Raw genomic sequence first — 17,313 nt, forward strand, 5'->3', positions numbered from 1 at the left:
TAAACTAGCATATCTCCAATGATTTGGAATTAAAAGTTTATTCTTTTTGTTATTTTAATTTGTATTCCCTCCAAATTAAATAAAAACAGAAACTTTGGCCTGACGTTAGTACATTGCATATTTTTCCCCCAAGAAATGTTAGCAATCACAAATTTATGATACTTATGAATAATAACTTTGTTATCTCAAGGCCAATTCAACAAAGAAAGAAGGAGCTACTTCAGGCAGCTAATTTAAGCACTCAGGAAAAGGCAGGAAATTGATAGTTACGTCTTATCACTGTTTTATTTTCTTGCCAAGAAGAATCCATGAGCCTTTTCCTCTATCAGACAGCAGAACGTTGTCGATTAGCCCTGAATGCTCAGAGGATAGCGGTAAATTCTACCATTTGGGGAAGTTTCATCAGTTTTTAAAATGTACTTATAGGCTCATTTTCTGTAAGCTCCAGGAATGCTAAAAGGTTATATTTCCTCTTTTTATGAAAGAACACATCAATTACTGCAGAATGGGTTAAGTGGTAGGAGGTTGAATGGTCGTAAACTATAAATATGTATTAATTTCTCTGTGCCTCTAATTCAGTACTGAATTAACTGATATGTTAATTTTTTTATAGGCAGAAGTCGCTGTTCTAGAAAGTTAGAAAAACAAAGCCCTGGGCTATAAAAGTATAATCAAGAGGGGGAAACCCTCTAAAATTAAACTATCAGATAGTTTAAGAGGAATACAGGCAGAATTTGGGGCCCTCAGTTTATTTATACAATGCATGGTTAGATTATATTCCTTCAGTGTTGTGCTAATTCTGAATCCTAATCTTTCACTTTTCACGTTTATAGACATTTGCGGAACCAGTTCAATATAATCCCGATTTTGGAATATTTGAAGTTGCTAGTGATGTCCCACAGTGCATGGAAAACCAGCTAAAACAGATGCTTCGGGAACAGAAACCTCGAAATCCCATTTATGATGTTACAAGGCAGACAAAGATACAAGCCCCTTTTTCTAAAGATAGTAACACTCCCCCTTCCCCGGCCTTCAGTTTTAATCTAAATTATTCAACCATGGTAAGAATGAATTGGTGTTATTATTGTGCCTTTAAGAAGCATTCATGGAAATATGATATACAACCAACTCTGAAATCTTGTATTAATCGGGGTTCCACATTTAATCAATCAGATTGAGGTTAAAACCTTTTGATCCTGCAATGATTCCTCTGGTTATACCAGGTGTTTAAAAAGTTGCTAAGTTTCAAAGGCATTGACTTTCCTAGAAGTATATCTCCTTCAAAAGGAGTAATTAAAACTCTGAGAAGAAAGTTGTATGGAATATCAGTGAATTAGGATCCATTCCCGTTTCCATCCCGACTTCTGTGAGTAAATCTGAAAGTCTGAGTTTATATGTGTGCCCATAAAATCTGATATAAGCTTTGATGATGCCATGTATTGTGATATCCTTGATGCAGATTATATATTTTGGGTAATTTGCACTATACTGTTGTCGAATATGTGACATTGTCTGGTCCTATATATATATAATTGTATATTGTTTTTAAAGATCCCGTCATCCTTAGAATCTGCACTCATATGGAGAGACAGCCATTAATAAATGGTGTGCACAAAGTTAAATACAACCATTTGGAATTCTAGTTTCAATTACTTTTAAAATAGTTAGGGAAATATGTACCTGTGACATGAGCCATTTCAAACTCCAAATGGGACAGAGGTGGGTTGCTATTTTTTTTACTACCGGTTCGGGCACGCTCCTGCGCGTGCTTGTGTGCATGTACGACTACTACTGGTTCGCCCAATCTGGGCCGAACTGGCAGCAACCCACCTCTGAAATGGGATGATGTGACGATTGAAAACTGAAACCAAAACGTTTGTACATCATTGCCAAAAGGCTATTTGTGGGGGTGGTGAGTGGGGAGGGGTTGTTCAAGCGTGGAAGTAGAAAATAAATGCACTTATTATGACTTTCCTTCCCTCCATTCAAACCTTCACACATATATAGATTTCACTATCTAAACGAGAGTGGACTTCAGAATTTGCAGCCTGCAATATTGGCTGGGGAATTCTGCTAGTTGAAATCAACACTTCTGAAAGACACCAATATTGAACAACACTGAGCTAAACAATTATTACTGCATTTTTCAGCTTTCAATGTCTTGGGTCCACAGTTCCCAGCATTCTCAGCTAATCTGGTCAAATCATTGCTAGACATTTTGTAAACTGTAGTTGCAATACATTTGACAACACAGATTTGGGAATATTGAACTATAACAACAAAAATATTTATAGTGCAATCCTAAATGAAGAGTAATGAATACAATATAGGATTCAATATAGTTTTCCTTTAAAAATTGACATCTTGGAAACTTTCCACTAATATGAGAGATATGACTTTGGCCTGTCTTATTTTCTCATGGATATGGAGACAAAAGCATGGAATTTGTTTTGAGCATAAATAATTACAAATTTATTTGATTACATCCAGAAATACTGGCTAAAGTAAAGAAGCCTTTCCAGAAACCATTATCAGTAAGCCACAAAAGGAGAGGCAACTTCCACCAAGAAAGGAACAATTTTATGCTAGTCTATCAAAATGCATTTTATGGCAGTAGCAGAATGTTTATGTCACAGGATGCCAGAGGATACCATTCTAGTACAATTCTATAAAAACGAATTGTAAGAAATAGATCTTTTTTCTGATTTCATCCTTTGCTCAGGGAGCAGTATTTGCTCAGGGAATGAATCCTGACAAGCAATCTTTCTTTCTGTGGAATTCTTGATGCTCTCTGACCTTGGTTGTTTTCTTGCAGACATTTCATTACCCAACTAAGGAACATCATCAGTGCTAGATGGTTTTCCTTAATTGGGAAACATCAGCAAGAAGAGAGCAACAAGCACCCCTGAGCTACAAATTTTCTTTTCTATAGGCACGCACATAGGTATCAAATGCTTCAGACAGCATACAAATGTGATGAATTTGCATTAAGGCAAGCTTCAGTCAAAGAATAAGTATTTTTTTCTGCAGGAAAAAAAGCCTACCAGTTTCAGAGACAAACCTCCAATAAACACAGCTTGATAAAAGTAGCACTGATGATGTTACGTAGTTGGGTAATGAAATACCTAGTGTGTATGTTTCTAGGATCCACTGAGCTCCTATGAAGTGTTTGGAAATTGTTGGATTATACAATTAATAATACAGCAAATAAAATTTAAAGAATATATTTTATTTTGTTAGAGTCTGAACCGAGAACAAGCTATTGAATGGATAAAAAAGAATAGATTTCCAGCATTTTTAGAGAGTGATTGCTACTTTGAATACAGGTAATTTGATTTCTAATTAGTTTATCTCAAAAACATCAACAAAAACTGGATTGTTTTGGCCACACAAGTTTTTTTTACCTAATTTGGTAAGTGTATCAATCTTTCTGGTACTCTTAAAAGTGCAAATATTGGCAGCCTTTAAGGAAGACATAATATAATCCTTCTCTTACAGAGAAAACGTTATTGGCATCTTTGTGCCCCGTTCCCCCCCCCCCCGGCCCTAAAGATGCAATTTAGTGGTGAGAAAAAAAAGATCCTGCGCTTAAGCAGGAAAAACCAAATGCATATATACAGAATAGGTGGCACTTGGCTCAATAGCAGTAACTGCAAGAGGGATCTGGGGTGTTTTTAATTGAAGCACCATTTAACATGAACCAGCAGTGTATACTGCAGCTACCAAAACAAAAACAAAAACAGTGCAGTCATAGGCTGCATCAACCGAGGGATAACATCAAGAACACGAGAAGTGATAATGCTACTTTATATCTCACTAGTGCAGTGATGCCGAACCTTTTTCATTTCGGGTGCCCAAAGTATGTGTATGCGCACTAGCGTGCTTGCTCACTAATGTGCGTGCTCACATGCTCACCCCCATAATTTAATGCCCCCCGTGCCGTGCCCCCTGTGCATGTGTGCATGACCCTACCCGTTTGCCTTGTGCATGTGCACATGGCTTTCTAGAATCCTGGGGAGGGTGAAAACGGCCTCCCCCGTCCCCTCGGAGCTCCCCTGGAAGCTGGAAACGGCCCATTTTCCGACTTCGGGTGGGCCCGGTAGGTCCATTTTTCGCCCTCCCCAAGCACCAGAGACTTTCTAGGAGCCTGGGGAGAGCAAAAAATAGCCCAACATGCAAACTGGAAGCATCGCACTGGAGCTGATAGGGCAACGCCTCGCGTGCCCTCAGAAACGGCTCAGTGTGCCACCTGTGGCATGTGTACCATAGGTTCGCCATCACAGCACTAGTGAGACCACACATGGAATACTGCATATAGTTTTGGTCACCATGAAACAGAAAAGATACTAAGATCCTAGAAAGTATGTAGAGAAAAGCAACAATGAAGATAAAGGCTCCAGAGACTAAATTGTATAATGAACACTTGAAGGAGCGAGGTATGTCTAGCCAATCAAAGAGAGGGATTGTGGGACATAACTGTCTTCCAATACTTGAGAGATTGTACAGAGAAGAGAGACTGTCTTATTCTCCAAAGCACCAGAGGGCCGTATAAGAAGTAATGGGTAGAAGCTTGATAAGGAGAGATCAAACCTAGAAGTAAGGATGAATTTTCTGAGTATGAGAACAATCAGCGGAATAGCTTACCTCCCAGAGTTGTGGAAGTTCCATCACTAGAGGTTTTCAAAAATAACTAGACAGCTATTTGACTGGGATGTTATAAGGTCTCTTGGCTCAAGAAGTGGGTTAGACTAGGCTGGTCTCTTCCAGGCCTATGATTGCATAGTCTATATTCTAGGGTTAGTCTTTATCGCGTTTAATTAAAGCAGTTGTAAATGAGAATCGGAGGAGAGGGTTAGCTTCAAATCCAATTTTTTCATACTATTTAAGACTTTAGTCCTGGTTAAGGTTACAGTTAGAGATTTTGTACAAGAAATAAAAACAATAGGAAGCATTTTGCTCACAAGGTCATGTTTTGGTTAATAAGGGATTGAAAAATTCACAACTGGATAAATAAGTGACTTATGACTGTTTTTCACACTCGGTCCATGGTCCCCATGGTCACAGGATCCTGTGATCAAAATTCAGATGTTTGGCAACTGGTTCATATTTATAACAGTTACAATGTACCGGGGTTTGTGATCATCTTTTGTGACCTTCTGACATGCAAAGTCAATGAGGAAGCCAGATTCACTTAACAACCGTGTTACCAATTTAACAACTGCAGCAATTAACAACTGTGGCAGGAAAGGTGGTAAAATGAGGCAAAGCTCATTTAACAAATGTCGTGCTTAGCAACAGAAACTTTGGGCTTGTAAGTTAAGGACCACCTGTATATAAGATGGAATAGATTCCTTTGTTCTGTGCCAGACTGATCTTATGAGTATAAATATAGGAAATCTATCTTGTCTGCATTTAAAGAAATTATCTAAGAGTGTTTAAAATTGTCCCCAAGACTCTTGAAATTTCTACTGCTAGTTCCTAAATGCAGGAGTGACTGTCTTGACAGATTTCTATACGAACTTGATATGAAGTCTGCTGATACTCTTCAAACATTTAAAACTCTGAATATGATTAAATTATTATATTATAATGAATTAAGATAATGTCTTTGAGCTTTTGGTTTCTTTAAAAGAACAGTAGTTTTGTTGATGTTAATATTATCTGGGTAACCTTAAATTACTTTATGCTATTTGTCACTTCTCTGTAGATTAGCTAAACTTGTTTCACAGGTGGAATGGAGCAAAACTGGGATCAGTTTTGTTATAGACAAAAACTATTATCCTTGGTTCTCAAAATCTCCACCCACCATAGAAAGCCCTGAGGAAAATGAAGATGATTTGATTATGAAAAAGTTCTACGTTTCTCTTGGCCAGGTAAAATACAGTGAGTGTTGTAAATAAGAGTATTGTGTGGAGAATAAAATAAGAGTGGGAGGTTTTTTTTTAACCTCTGGTTCAAGTTGAGGTGTTACCCATCAGGATGACAACTAGAAGATATTACAGTCTCCCATATGAAAATCATACCTACATGTTCAAATCAGAGGTGGTATTCTGCCAGTTTGCTCCGGTTCGGGTGAACCAGTAATGGTGGCAGTGGGAGGCTCCGCCCACCCACCCAGATATCATCACGGACGCTCTGTGCATGCAGAGCCAAACCGGTAGCAAAGATAAGAGGAAACCATTACTACTTCAAGCACAGTGGTTGATTCTGTTTTTCATGTTTTACTAAAACACCCACTTTCATCCCCATTCATTATCAGAATTTATAACCCCAAATTATTCAGAACTTCCCTCATCATTGAGGAGATCAGTATTTTCTTTTCAGTGACTAATGTTTGGATATTCCAAGGGCAGGGGGCAAAAGTTCCTTCTTCTTGGATTTGGCTGACTTGGTTTTATGTCCTTTTTAATTTCATTGCTGTGTATGTTTTAATGTATGTTGCTTTGGTCTCAGATTGCAGAGCAGTAAATAAAATATTTTTAAGATAAAAAATTAAATGTAAAGGAGCATGGAATATGGATGTATCCTTCTTAATATTCCCATTTTCTCACTAGTTGATGTCTTCTGTTTATTTTATTTATGTTACCACACTGAAAATGTGTTAAGATGACAAGGAATGACTTACCTACCTTTACCTGGGGATTTCCTAGCTGAATAGAGTTTTGAATGCAGCTTTCCTCAGTCTAGGACACTACTAAAGTAGAAAATTTAGAGGAATTACAAGTGTACTGCAGCCTGCCTTCCACAACATATGACAAACTTTGAAAAAAGTCTTAAGTTAATTTCTCATGACAGAAGGCAGTTGAGGAAGGCAGTTGAGGATCAAAGGACGGGCTTCTTTTCCTTAGCTGTCATCTTCTTCTTCTTTAATTCCTCTTTTACCATTTTGGGCACTGGGCCAGTGGTGGGATTCAGCCAGTTCGCACCTATTCGGGAGAACCGGTTGGTAACTTTCTAAGCAGTTCGGAGAACTGGTTGTTGGAAGAAATCTTTTGTTTTTTCCCCACTTTACAGGGCTAATTCTGTAAGGAAGGAAACATTCTGGTGTTGTTTCTAGCCTAATCTTTATTGCCCTGCTTACAGAAACTGCCTCTCCTTATTACCATTGTAACAACTAAGGCAAAGTGCCCATCCACCTGAGTGACATTGACTTGGCCATGCCCACATGATCACATGACCACCGAGCCCCGCCTATCCAGCTGGTCATTAGGGCAGAGAACTGGTTGGTAAATTATTTGAATCCCACCATTGCACCGGGTCATTCCCTTGCGGTGTCAACTGTTTATTGCAAAAACTGAACCTCTTTTCTAACTTCAACACATCTAGAAGAAGAGAGGGAGAAAAAGGGGAGATGTGCAAAAGTGAGAAGGGGATGCACAAAGAATGTGATGAAACAGCACAACTGTAGCCTGGTCCCTTTTGTCTCATTCACTAAAAACTGTAGGTTCTCCAACCATGGAATATAGAGACCATCCAGAAAGGACCATGTTCTTCAATTAAAAATAGTTCATTCCTGCAATAACTCCAAATTCAACTGGTTTTTACACTGTTAGGAAATACAATTGCTCTTTTTTTCTTTTGCTTGGACCCTGGACATTTCAATAACTACACAAAAAGAACTTTTACCAATTAGATCAAATAGTTCTGGATAAAAAAGAGTATCAGCCTTCTTTCTGACTACAGTAAAGCTTTTGGGTTGAATAACAGTTTATGGTGTGCATAACAAGTGAGATAAAATTAATAAAAAACATTTATACTGATAATAAACAGTAGATTTATCATGGCATAAATAGTATTAATTGGTAACTATTTATTGTATTTATTTTTATTTGACTAGATAGGGATATAGTGTGCTTAAATGATTTCCTTATCTTATGTCACATATTCCTTTGGATTTTTGAATTGGGACATCTCAGATGTAGACTTAACATTTCTCCTTTTAAATCTACCACTTGTCTTCTCCACTTAATTTATAAGTAACCAAATGTTTTATTTAATAGGCTACTGTTACTCAGACACAGGATTGGTTTACTCTAGCCAAACAAAGTCAGAACATGATCATTACTGATTGTTTTACCCGTCCTGTGTCATCGTCTCATGTTCGATTTTTACCTGATTCTTCAAAGTCATGGCCTACATATGAAGGTAATATTAATCACTGGAAATTATATGTGAGGGTAGTAGACATGGATGAACAATTGGGCAGCCTTACAAACAAAATCAATCAGCCAGTCTGTTATAAAAACTTACATTATTTTTCTTCTGAGTCCTTCAACATATTCCCTTTCTCCTTTTCACTGTTTTGCAAAAAAAAAATGTGTTGCTCGCCTTTCATGAATTTTTAGGGCAAGTGGGAAAAATACTGCTTAATCACAACTATTATTTCTCTGGAGCCTCAAGGTTACTTAATGGAGAACCTTAATATAAGAAGAAGGCCATAATGTAGTAATTGTTTATATGCTAAATGATGCAATTGTTGTGTATATTTTACTGATCTTATTTGAGAAACCTCCATGGAAACAAGCCAGTAGGGATGCAATGAGGACAGTGTGAGATAAGTATGCAGATAGTATCAGGGAAATGTGATGTAATATCAGGTTTTCTGTTTTTTTAGTTTTATCATGGTTTGTTTTAAGAGAGTGAGAGAGAGAGAGAGAGAGAGAGAGGGAGGGAGGGAGGGGAGAGAGAGAGAGAGAGAGAGAGAGAGAGAGAGAGAGAGAGAGAGAGAATGAATAATTTTGTTGGCTGTAAGCCACCCACTGTTGGTTTTAAGATAAGTGACTATACAAATGTTTTAAATAAATGAATGAATAAAACTAATAATTTTATATATAGAGAGAGATAAAGCCTTTTTTGAAATGGGTTTGTGCTAATGATTTCAACTTTGCAGACACTTTTATGTAATTTGGAGGTAGCAATATGGAAGTAATTTGGAAAATATAGTTTATTGCAACAGTGGGCTATTAATTTATTTTATTTATTTATTGGCTTTCTATGCCATCCATCTCACTAAAATGTGACATTGGGCAGCTTACAATATAATAAGGATTAAAAAGTGTGGAAAACTATTAAAATAGAATTTAAAAATTAAAATTAAAAAGCAAAGATGATGACCAGCCATCCCCAATGTAGTGTGTCCTTGTTTGGGTCCCAGGCCAAACAGCAGAGCCAAATGTTTAGGCTCTTCCAAAAGGCCAGGAGTGTGGGATCAGATCTCACCTCTGGTGGGAGAGCATTCCATAGTATGGGGGCCACAGCAGAAAAGGCTCTTCTCCTGGACCCCACCAGCTGAAATTCTTTGACTTATGGGATCCAAAGTAGGCCCTTTCCACCGAAATGAGTGAGGTGGATTCATCCCAACAGGGTAAGGTGGTTCCTCAGAGACCCTAGGCACATGCCATAAAGGGCTAAAGGTAACGATCACCTGGAAGTAGATCTGAAAGCAAACTGGCAACCAGTGCAGCTCGCATCTCAGTGGTGTCACATGTGCCACATGAGAGGTGTACAAAATCGTCTGCGCTGCTGTGTTCTGTATCAGTTGTAGCTTATGGATATTCTACAAGAGTAGCCCCATGCAGAGGGTGTTGCAGTAATCCAACTGGGAGATGACCAGGGCATGAGTGACTATGCACAGGGATTCACGAAAGGCACATAATATGAAGTTGCCCAAAAGCTCTCTTAGCCATGGCTGCCATCTGCTCCGAGCAGGATTTATGAGTCCAGGAGAACCCCCAGATTGTATACTGAGTCTGTCTGGGGTAGTGCAGCCCCATCCAGAACTAAGGATGATGAACCAACAAATCCTGAAGCCGCTTGAACTCACAGCCCCTCCATCTCATCAGGGTTTAGCCAAAGCCTGTTGTCCCCCATCCAAATCCCTCCAGCCTCCAGGCATCATGAGAGGGAAGATACAGCATTAATTGCATCACCAGGGATGGAGATGTAAAGTTGGATATGTTCGGCATATTGATAACACTTCACCCCATGGTTTTCAATGATCTTATCAAGCCCTTCCCCCCTGTAATGGACCTATTTCCTTCTCCTACCCAGCTTTTGTCCTCTTCTTCCCAATTCTTTCTTAACAATGTTATATTGTACATTTATCTTCAGATATAACGCCTCAAGAACTTTGCAAAACTTCTTCATCCATTATTAGTGTTACTACTCGCAGTGATCACTTAGGTAAGTAGTATTTGTGGGCAAGTTGCATTTATAGCAGGAACGAACAAAATTTAAGGCATCAAGGAAAAATTTAGACTTACAAAGGACCACACCAAGCATATCACTGAGAAGACAGAACCAACTGATTTTGTCCTTTTTTGGTAATTAATTACACCTTAAAACTGCAAATGGGAACAAGATGTTTCTAGAGACAATTTGCCAGCTTTAAATCATCTCCTATAGAGTAACAAATGTTACTGAGATCACAATTGGGGAGAGGGAATTTTGGGCTGGGTTGATGGCAGTGGTGGGATTCAATTTTTTTTACTACCAGTTCTGTGGATGTGGCGTGGCTTGGTGGGTGGGGCTTGGTGGGCATGGCAGGGGAAGGATACTGCAAAATCCCCATTTCCTCCCGATCAGCTGGGACTCGGGAGGCAGAGAATAGATGGGAACAGGGCCAGTATTTACCGGTTCTCCGAACTACTCAAAATTTCTGCTATTGGTTCTACAGAACTGGTGAAAACCTGCTGAATCCCACCTCTGGTTGATGGGCTACAAGAGCAGTGGTTTGCTTCTCAGACGACACTTGTTCCAGAGATGGGTTCCTGCTAGTTTGGACTGTAGTGCTGCCTTCAAATGGAGACCAAACTGGTTCTCTGTTTTTTTTAAAAAGTGGGCCTGCCCACCCGCCCCTGGGTTATACTTACTTTACCGAAGCCCAGCTGATCCAGGGCGGCATCTTTAATTGCCTTTCCTCAGCTGTTTTCCTTTTTTTCTGACTAATTTTTGTTCAATTGTGCACACATGCGCAGCACGTGCTCAGCGAACCAGTAGTAAACCGGTTAGGAATCCACCACTGACTTTTTCCCATTTTTGAATGACAAAAAAAAACAACCCAAAATGAACTAAAATTGTGCTGACCACAGTCATTTTGAAGTTTGAGGAGGTTGGGACTGGAACCAGGAGACTTCAGGGAGAAAAAACATCTTTCCCATTCTTAGTCCCAGTTTTTGAATTTTAAAAAGTTAAGAAAGAGTGTCACCAAAATTTATCTATTTTGCAACTGTATTTTAATAGTATAATTTGGAATGGTGGGCAGCTGCAATAATGCTGGCTTCATTATTCCTGGTTTATAAATTCATGGCAGAAAAACTCTGCTTTTTATTGTACTTGCTCTAAAAAAATTAGGGTATTAGAAGTGGTATTTTTGCATTCTTGTATTCATGAGCCAAGGTGGTGCAGTGGTTAGAGTGCAGTACTGCAGGCTACTTCTGCTGCCTGCTGGTTTCTTGCAATGTAACAGTTCAGATGTCACCAGGCTCAAGGTTGACTCAGCCTTCCATCAGAGGTGGGTTGCTCCCGGTTCGGCCCGGATCGGGCGAACCAGTAGTGGTGGTGGTGGGAGGCTCCACCCATCCATCCGGACACTTCTGTGCATGCACAGAAGCATCACATGCACAAGCAAGCGCTTACGCACCAATGAGCAAAACAGTAGTAAAAAAAATTGGAAACTCACCACTGCCTTCCATCCTTCCAAGGTGGGTAAAATGAGGACCCAAATTGTTTGGGGCAATAGACTGACTCTGCAAACCACTTAGAGAGGCCTGTAAAGCACTGTAAAGCAGTATATAAGTCTTAAGTGCTATTGCTATTGCTTACAAAGTATCTGAGCACCGTGGCACGACATAACCGCGGTAGACTAAAGCGCGCCGACAACACCGCGGCGATAAAACCGCGATGTCAAAAGCACGCCCACAACAGCACGCCGATAACAGCGCGCCGACAGAAGAACGATTTAACTTAAGGTAAGGTTTAGGGTTAGGTTTTGGGTTAGGTTTTGGGTTAGGTTTAGGGTTAGGTTTAGGATAGGTTTAGGGTAGGTTTAGCGTTAGGTTTAGGGTTAGGTTTAGGGTTATTTTTAGGGTTATGTTACAGCACGCTTCTGTCAGCGCGCTGTTGTCGGCGCGCTGTTGTCGCACGGTTTTGACGGTGCGGTTTTGTCACCGCGCTTTAGTCACACGCGCTTTAGTCTACCGCGGTTTTGTGGTGGAACCTCTGAGCACATCCATATTAATGCCCTGGCTTTCCTTACATGTGTTTTTTAATTATACATTAAGGAACATATATCCCAAAGGCCCTTTCATTGCATTTATTGAGGAGCAGTATAGTAATGGGATGGGAAAACCTTGCAACTCTAATATAAGTACAGAATTGAAAAAAAAAACAAGTGCAAGAGGCTTAAAACGGAGGGTTTTTTAAACAACGTTATTTCCTTTGTGAAGATATACAACATTACAAATTTAAGACATTTATTTATTTTTATGGGCCACATGATTTTTGGTAAATATACAAGAGGAGCATAAAGTAAATAAGATGACACCTCAACACAGAAGCACTGGCTTCAAACTAACGTAGTATGTCACATTTGGGTGTTTTGGTTCCTATGGCTGCAAAATAGTATTTTTTCCTGTGCACAGAATGAAAAGGGACTATTATGTTCCAGGCAAAATTTTATGCAGGATAAGTGATGACAAACCTAAGGATATTAGCAGAGGAGGGAGAAAGAGTGGAGGTAGTGGGGATATTGCTTGGTTGGTTGGTTAGTTGGTGGAATATGCCAGGCTTTGAGATGAAAAGCAGCTGAGAAGTGTGTGGGTGGGAAACTGCTGGAAATATTGTGGGAAAGAGCCCCTGTATGAAGGAAATGGGCAGTGGTGGGATTCAGCCAGTTCGCACCACTTTGGGACAACCGGTTTGGTGAACTGGTTGTTGGAAGAAATCATTAGGACAGAGAACTGGTTGTTAAATTATTTGAATCCACTGGAAATGGGCAAGAGATGGACTGCACATAATTTAACAACCGGTTTGCCTAGTGCAGAACTGAAAATGTGTGAGCCCACATGCATGCACGCTTTGCCCCTGACTGCGCCTTCTGCGCTTGTGCACAGCTTCAAACACATGGCGATTTTATGGTGCTTCCAGCACACTTCTCGGGCAGCCACAGTGAGTAGAGCGGGCGAGGCACGGAAATTAGCTGCCCTGCATGAATGGGGTGAGCGAAACAGAGAGTGAGATATATAGGACCTGATAGTGCCGGGATGGGTGGGTGAGCTTCCGGAACTACTGGTTCGCCTGAACCGGTCTGAACTGGCAGCAGCCTACCTCTGAAATGGGCAGTTAAGAGGTTTGGTATAAATAAATATAAATATAAATAAATAAAACTGTGAGCAGGAAGTATCACTGGTTTATTGTGGTGGACTTGCTTGGAGAATAGTGGAAACAACTGAACCCATCTAGACTTTGTTTTGTCTAAATAGTATATTAATAAAAGTGGTCCAGATTTTGACTCAGCTGAATTGCCTGGCCCAGAACTGTTTTGCAGAAACTCTGGAATATAATCATTTCTTCTGGGAGAAGATATTTGTAGGAGCTTGGGGAGGGCAAAAACGGCCTTCCCCACCCCCCAGAGGCCTACCGGAGGCTGAAAACAGCCTGTTTCCTGACTTCTGGTGGGCCCAGAAGGGCCGAAAATCAGCTGACCACTGTACCCATGTGTGTCGGAACTGAGCTTGCATGCCCACCAATATATCATAGGTTCACCATCACAGCTCTAGATGCTCTTTTGTTTCATATTCAGGCTGAAAAATAAATTCAGACATACTGTATGTGATAGGAGACAAATGATGGTGACTTGGGGTAGTTCTTGGCTTTTTTTTGTGTAAAATAATATTAATTCAGCTACTCAAAGTTAGGTTCTGACTTGCAGAAATGTCTGAGGAAAGAAACCATTCCTGGAGAGTGAGATAGAACAATTTTTACATACTCGAATTCATGATTATGTTAGCATGTTGGTGGTCTTTGGAGGATTGATGTGTGATTTACATACAGGTTATGAATCCAGAATTAAGAAGAAGCCCGATTTTACTGACGTCCCATTTCTTCAAAAGACAGAAGCCAGAAGAAGCATAGATGAAGGTCATTCTTTGTCACTTCCTGATACTCCTTCAGGGACATTATTAAGAGCATATTTAGGACAAGACTGGGATTTTAGTCCTGAGGAGGGAAAGAGTGAAAGTGTGAAAGATATTTTCCAATATCAAGAATTGGCATCTTTTCACACTATGGATGACTTTTCTTTTGCCTTTGTTCAAAACGTACTAAAAAATTCTGTTGCAGTAGTCACTGGCCAGCCGCCTGAACCCAGTCCTAATAACATCAATTTCAGTAAGACAACTAGAGTTTTTATATATGAGTTAGTAGGCACTGAAAAATCCATAGAGTCCATCTTTGAAAAGTCATCTTTTGCTGACGCAACGGTTGATGGAGCAGTTGACGGAGCAGATGTGAAGAGTGAAATTTCTGCAAAATCAGAAAAGGATAACACTGAAACCAGAGCAGCTTGGTGTGTTAGCCACAAGACTTACGACATTGGTAGCAGGCACGAATTTGAAAGATTTAAAAAATTCATCAGAGGAACTTTGGGAGAAAAATACTGGTGGCTTTGGATAGATATCGAACGGCTGAAGGTCATGAAGACTTTTAAAAGGCAGAAAAGGTATTTCCAGATTTTAATATAAAATGAGCCTTTGGCAGTGAAGATATTGAATGAGTTTAGTTGCTGTTTTCATTTTGGTTTATGTTTATTTGTCAGATCTTCCTTCTGACAAGTTCATTTCCCATAACCATAGCAAATTAGTTTCCCATATTTGTGACAAAAAAGCAGGTAAAATCAGGCACAATTCACTTTACTGCCTTGCTAAGCAATGGAATTTCTGGTCCCAATTATAATCATAATTTAAGGACTACCTAGAAGCAGAAAACTCAGGAGAAATATGAAGACATAAGATATTCTTAAGTATCAAGAATTATAAATTATACAAGATTTCTCCCAGAATACATCTTATTTGATATTTTAGTAACTAAGGAGTAAGGTAGCATCTCCCAAACTAGTGAACCTGAAATATATTGGACCTACTTTCCTCTTTTTATGTTGGATATACAGGTAGTTCTCCACTTATGACCACAATCCAGCCCAAGATTTCTGTTGTTAAGTGAGACATTTTTTGAGTTTTGCTCAATTTTACAACCTATCTTGCCACAGTTGTTAAGTGACTCATTGCAGTTGGTAATTAGTAACCCAGCTGTTAAGTAAATCTGGCTTCCCCATTGACTTGGCTTGCAAAAAGTGATCACATGACTTTGGGACAAAGCAACAATCATGAATCTGAACCAGCATCTTGAATTTTGATCACATGAGCATGGGGATACTGCAAAGATGGTAACTCTGAAAAACGGTTCATAAATCACATTTTTCAGTTGTAATTTTGAATGCTCACTAAGTGAACTATTGTAAGTCGAGGGCTACGTGTAGTTGATAATTCCAACTCAGCTTTTTGGAAAGCACCAGGATGAGAAGGTTATTGTGGCTAAATGTTCTCAATCCTGGCCTTTATTTTGTGAAGAAAGATGGAATTCCATTTAAAATGTAAAAGAGCTTTAGAGTTGAATGTCTTTTTTCTGAATTATTTCCCTGTGCATATATTATGTTAATATTTTCCTTGATTCAAGACAGCTTGATCGGATGAAAAAATTATACCTGGCAAGCAATGGAGATTATTACCTGACTTTTGAAGTTCTTTTCAAACTCAACCTGGTGGATGGCGATCAATGGAATGTGTATAATTTAAGGGGCATCCAGTCTGAAGTAGTGAAACCTTTGCTTCTTTACTGGTAAAAGGATGAAATATTACATTTAATTAAATCTGATTAGCTTTTCTGAACACTGGAGCTGTTTGTGATTGGATGGCGGAGGAGTTGAAATTATACTCTGCAAACCATTTGTTCCTAAATGGACCACTTAATCTGGGCAGAAAAGGATAATACTTTATGATGAGATAAAGAATCTATTCATGATAGTGGAGGCTTAACTGATACAGCCAAAGGAAAATGATTCAGGCAAAATCAATTAAGAGCAGGTGCAATTTAATTAAACATTCCTAAAGACAATGTGTATATGATCACATAAAAACCATCATTATTAAAAGAGATTTGTATCAGTGGTGGGTTGCCAATTTTTTTTACTACTGGTTTGAGTGTGCTCATGCGTGATGCTTCTACGCTTGTGCAGAAGCAAGTGGGCGGAGTCTCCCGCCACCACTACTATCGGTTCGCCTGTCCAGGTGGAACTGGGAGCAACCTACCTCTGATTTATATGATTTTTATGATCATATAAATGCAACCAAACAAGACAGACACAGACTTCAATGGATAATTAGAACTGCAGAAAAACAATTGCTACCAATCTGCCTTCCATTGAGGACCTGTATATTCCTCAAGTGAAAAAGAGGGCTGTGAAAATATCTATAGACCCCTCACATCCTGAACATAAATAGTTTCAACTTCTACCCTCAAAACGACTCTTATAGGGCACTACACACCAAGACAACTAGACACAAGAACAGTTTTCCCCCGAATGCCATCACTCTGCTTAACAACTAATTCCCACAATACTGTCAATAATTTACCAAGAATGTATTACTATTATTCTTCTCTTCCTTCCTAGTACCTATCTACGATTTATATTGTTTTTATTGTTTCCTAGTCTGATTTGATAGCTTATTAGTAACATTGACTACCACTAAGTGTTGTATCTTTTTATTCTTGATGAATGTAATTTTATTCTCCTTATGTACACTGAGAGCATATGCACCAAAGACAAATTCCTTGTGTCTAATCACTCTTGGCCAATAAAGAATTCTATTCTATTCTATTCCATGCTATGCTAATCTATGCTATGCTATGCTATTCTATTCTATTCTATGCTATGCTATTCTATGCTATGCTACTCTATGCTATGCTATGCTATTCTATTTTATTCTATGCTATTCTATTCTATTCTGTGCTATGCTTTTCTATGCTATGCAATTCTATTCTATGCTATTCTATGCTATGCTATTCTATGCTATGCTATTCTATGCTATGCTATTCTATGCTATGCTATTCTATTCTGTTCTATGCTATGCTATTCTATGCTATGCTATTCTATGTTATGCTCTTCTATGCTATGCTATGCTATTCTATGCTAGTCTATGCTATTCTTTTCTATGCTGTGCTATTCTATTCTATTCCATTCTATTCTATGCCATGCTA

General features: G+C 39.1%; 1 protein-coding gene across 2 annotated transcripts in view; it reads left to right on the plus strand.

Annotated features, from left to right (window-relative positions):
* The window catches only part of RGS22 (regulator of G protein signaling 22), a 107,277-nt gene that overhangs the window by 13,508 nt on the left and 76,456 nt on the right, over window positions 1-17,313 (plus strand). For both annotated transcript variants that reach the window (XM_087706816.1, XM_087706817.1), the window contains 7 exons: window positions 834-1,061; window positions 3,241-3,326; window positions 5,708-5,873; window positions 8,001-8,145; window positions 10,111-10,182; window positions 14,053-14,719; window positions 15,733-15,894. In XM_087706816.1, coding sequence (XP_087562942.1) covers window positions 834-1,061; window positions 3,241-3,326; window positions 5,708-5,873; window positions 8,001-8,145; window positions 10,111-10,182; window positions 14,053-14,719; window positions 15,733-15,894 — 1,526 coding nt within the window. The remainder of the gene's footprint in view (window positions 1-833; window positions 1,062-3,240; window positions 3,327-5,707; window positions 5,874-8,000; window positions 8,146-10,110; window positions 10,183-14,052; window positions 14,720-15,732; window positions 15,895-17,313) is intronic.

The sequence above is a fragment of the Thamnophis sirtalis genome, unplaced genomic scaffold (genome assembly GCF_051295495.1).
Source record: "Thamnophis sirtalis isolate CommonGarterSnake01/CBP01778 unplaced genomic scaffold, rThaSir2_p1.2 scaffold_2, whole genome shotgun sequence".
NCBI classification, from domain to species: domain Eukaryota; kingdom Metazoa; phylum Chordata; class Lepidosauria; order Squamata; family Natricidae; genus Thamnophis; species Thamnophis sirtalis.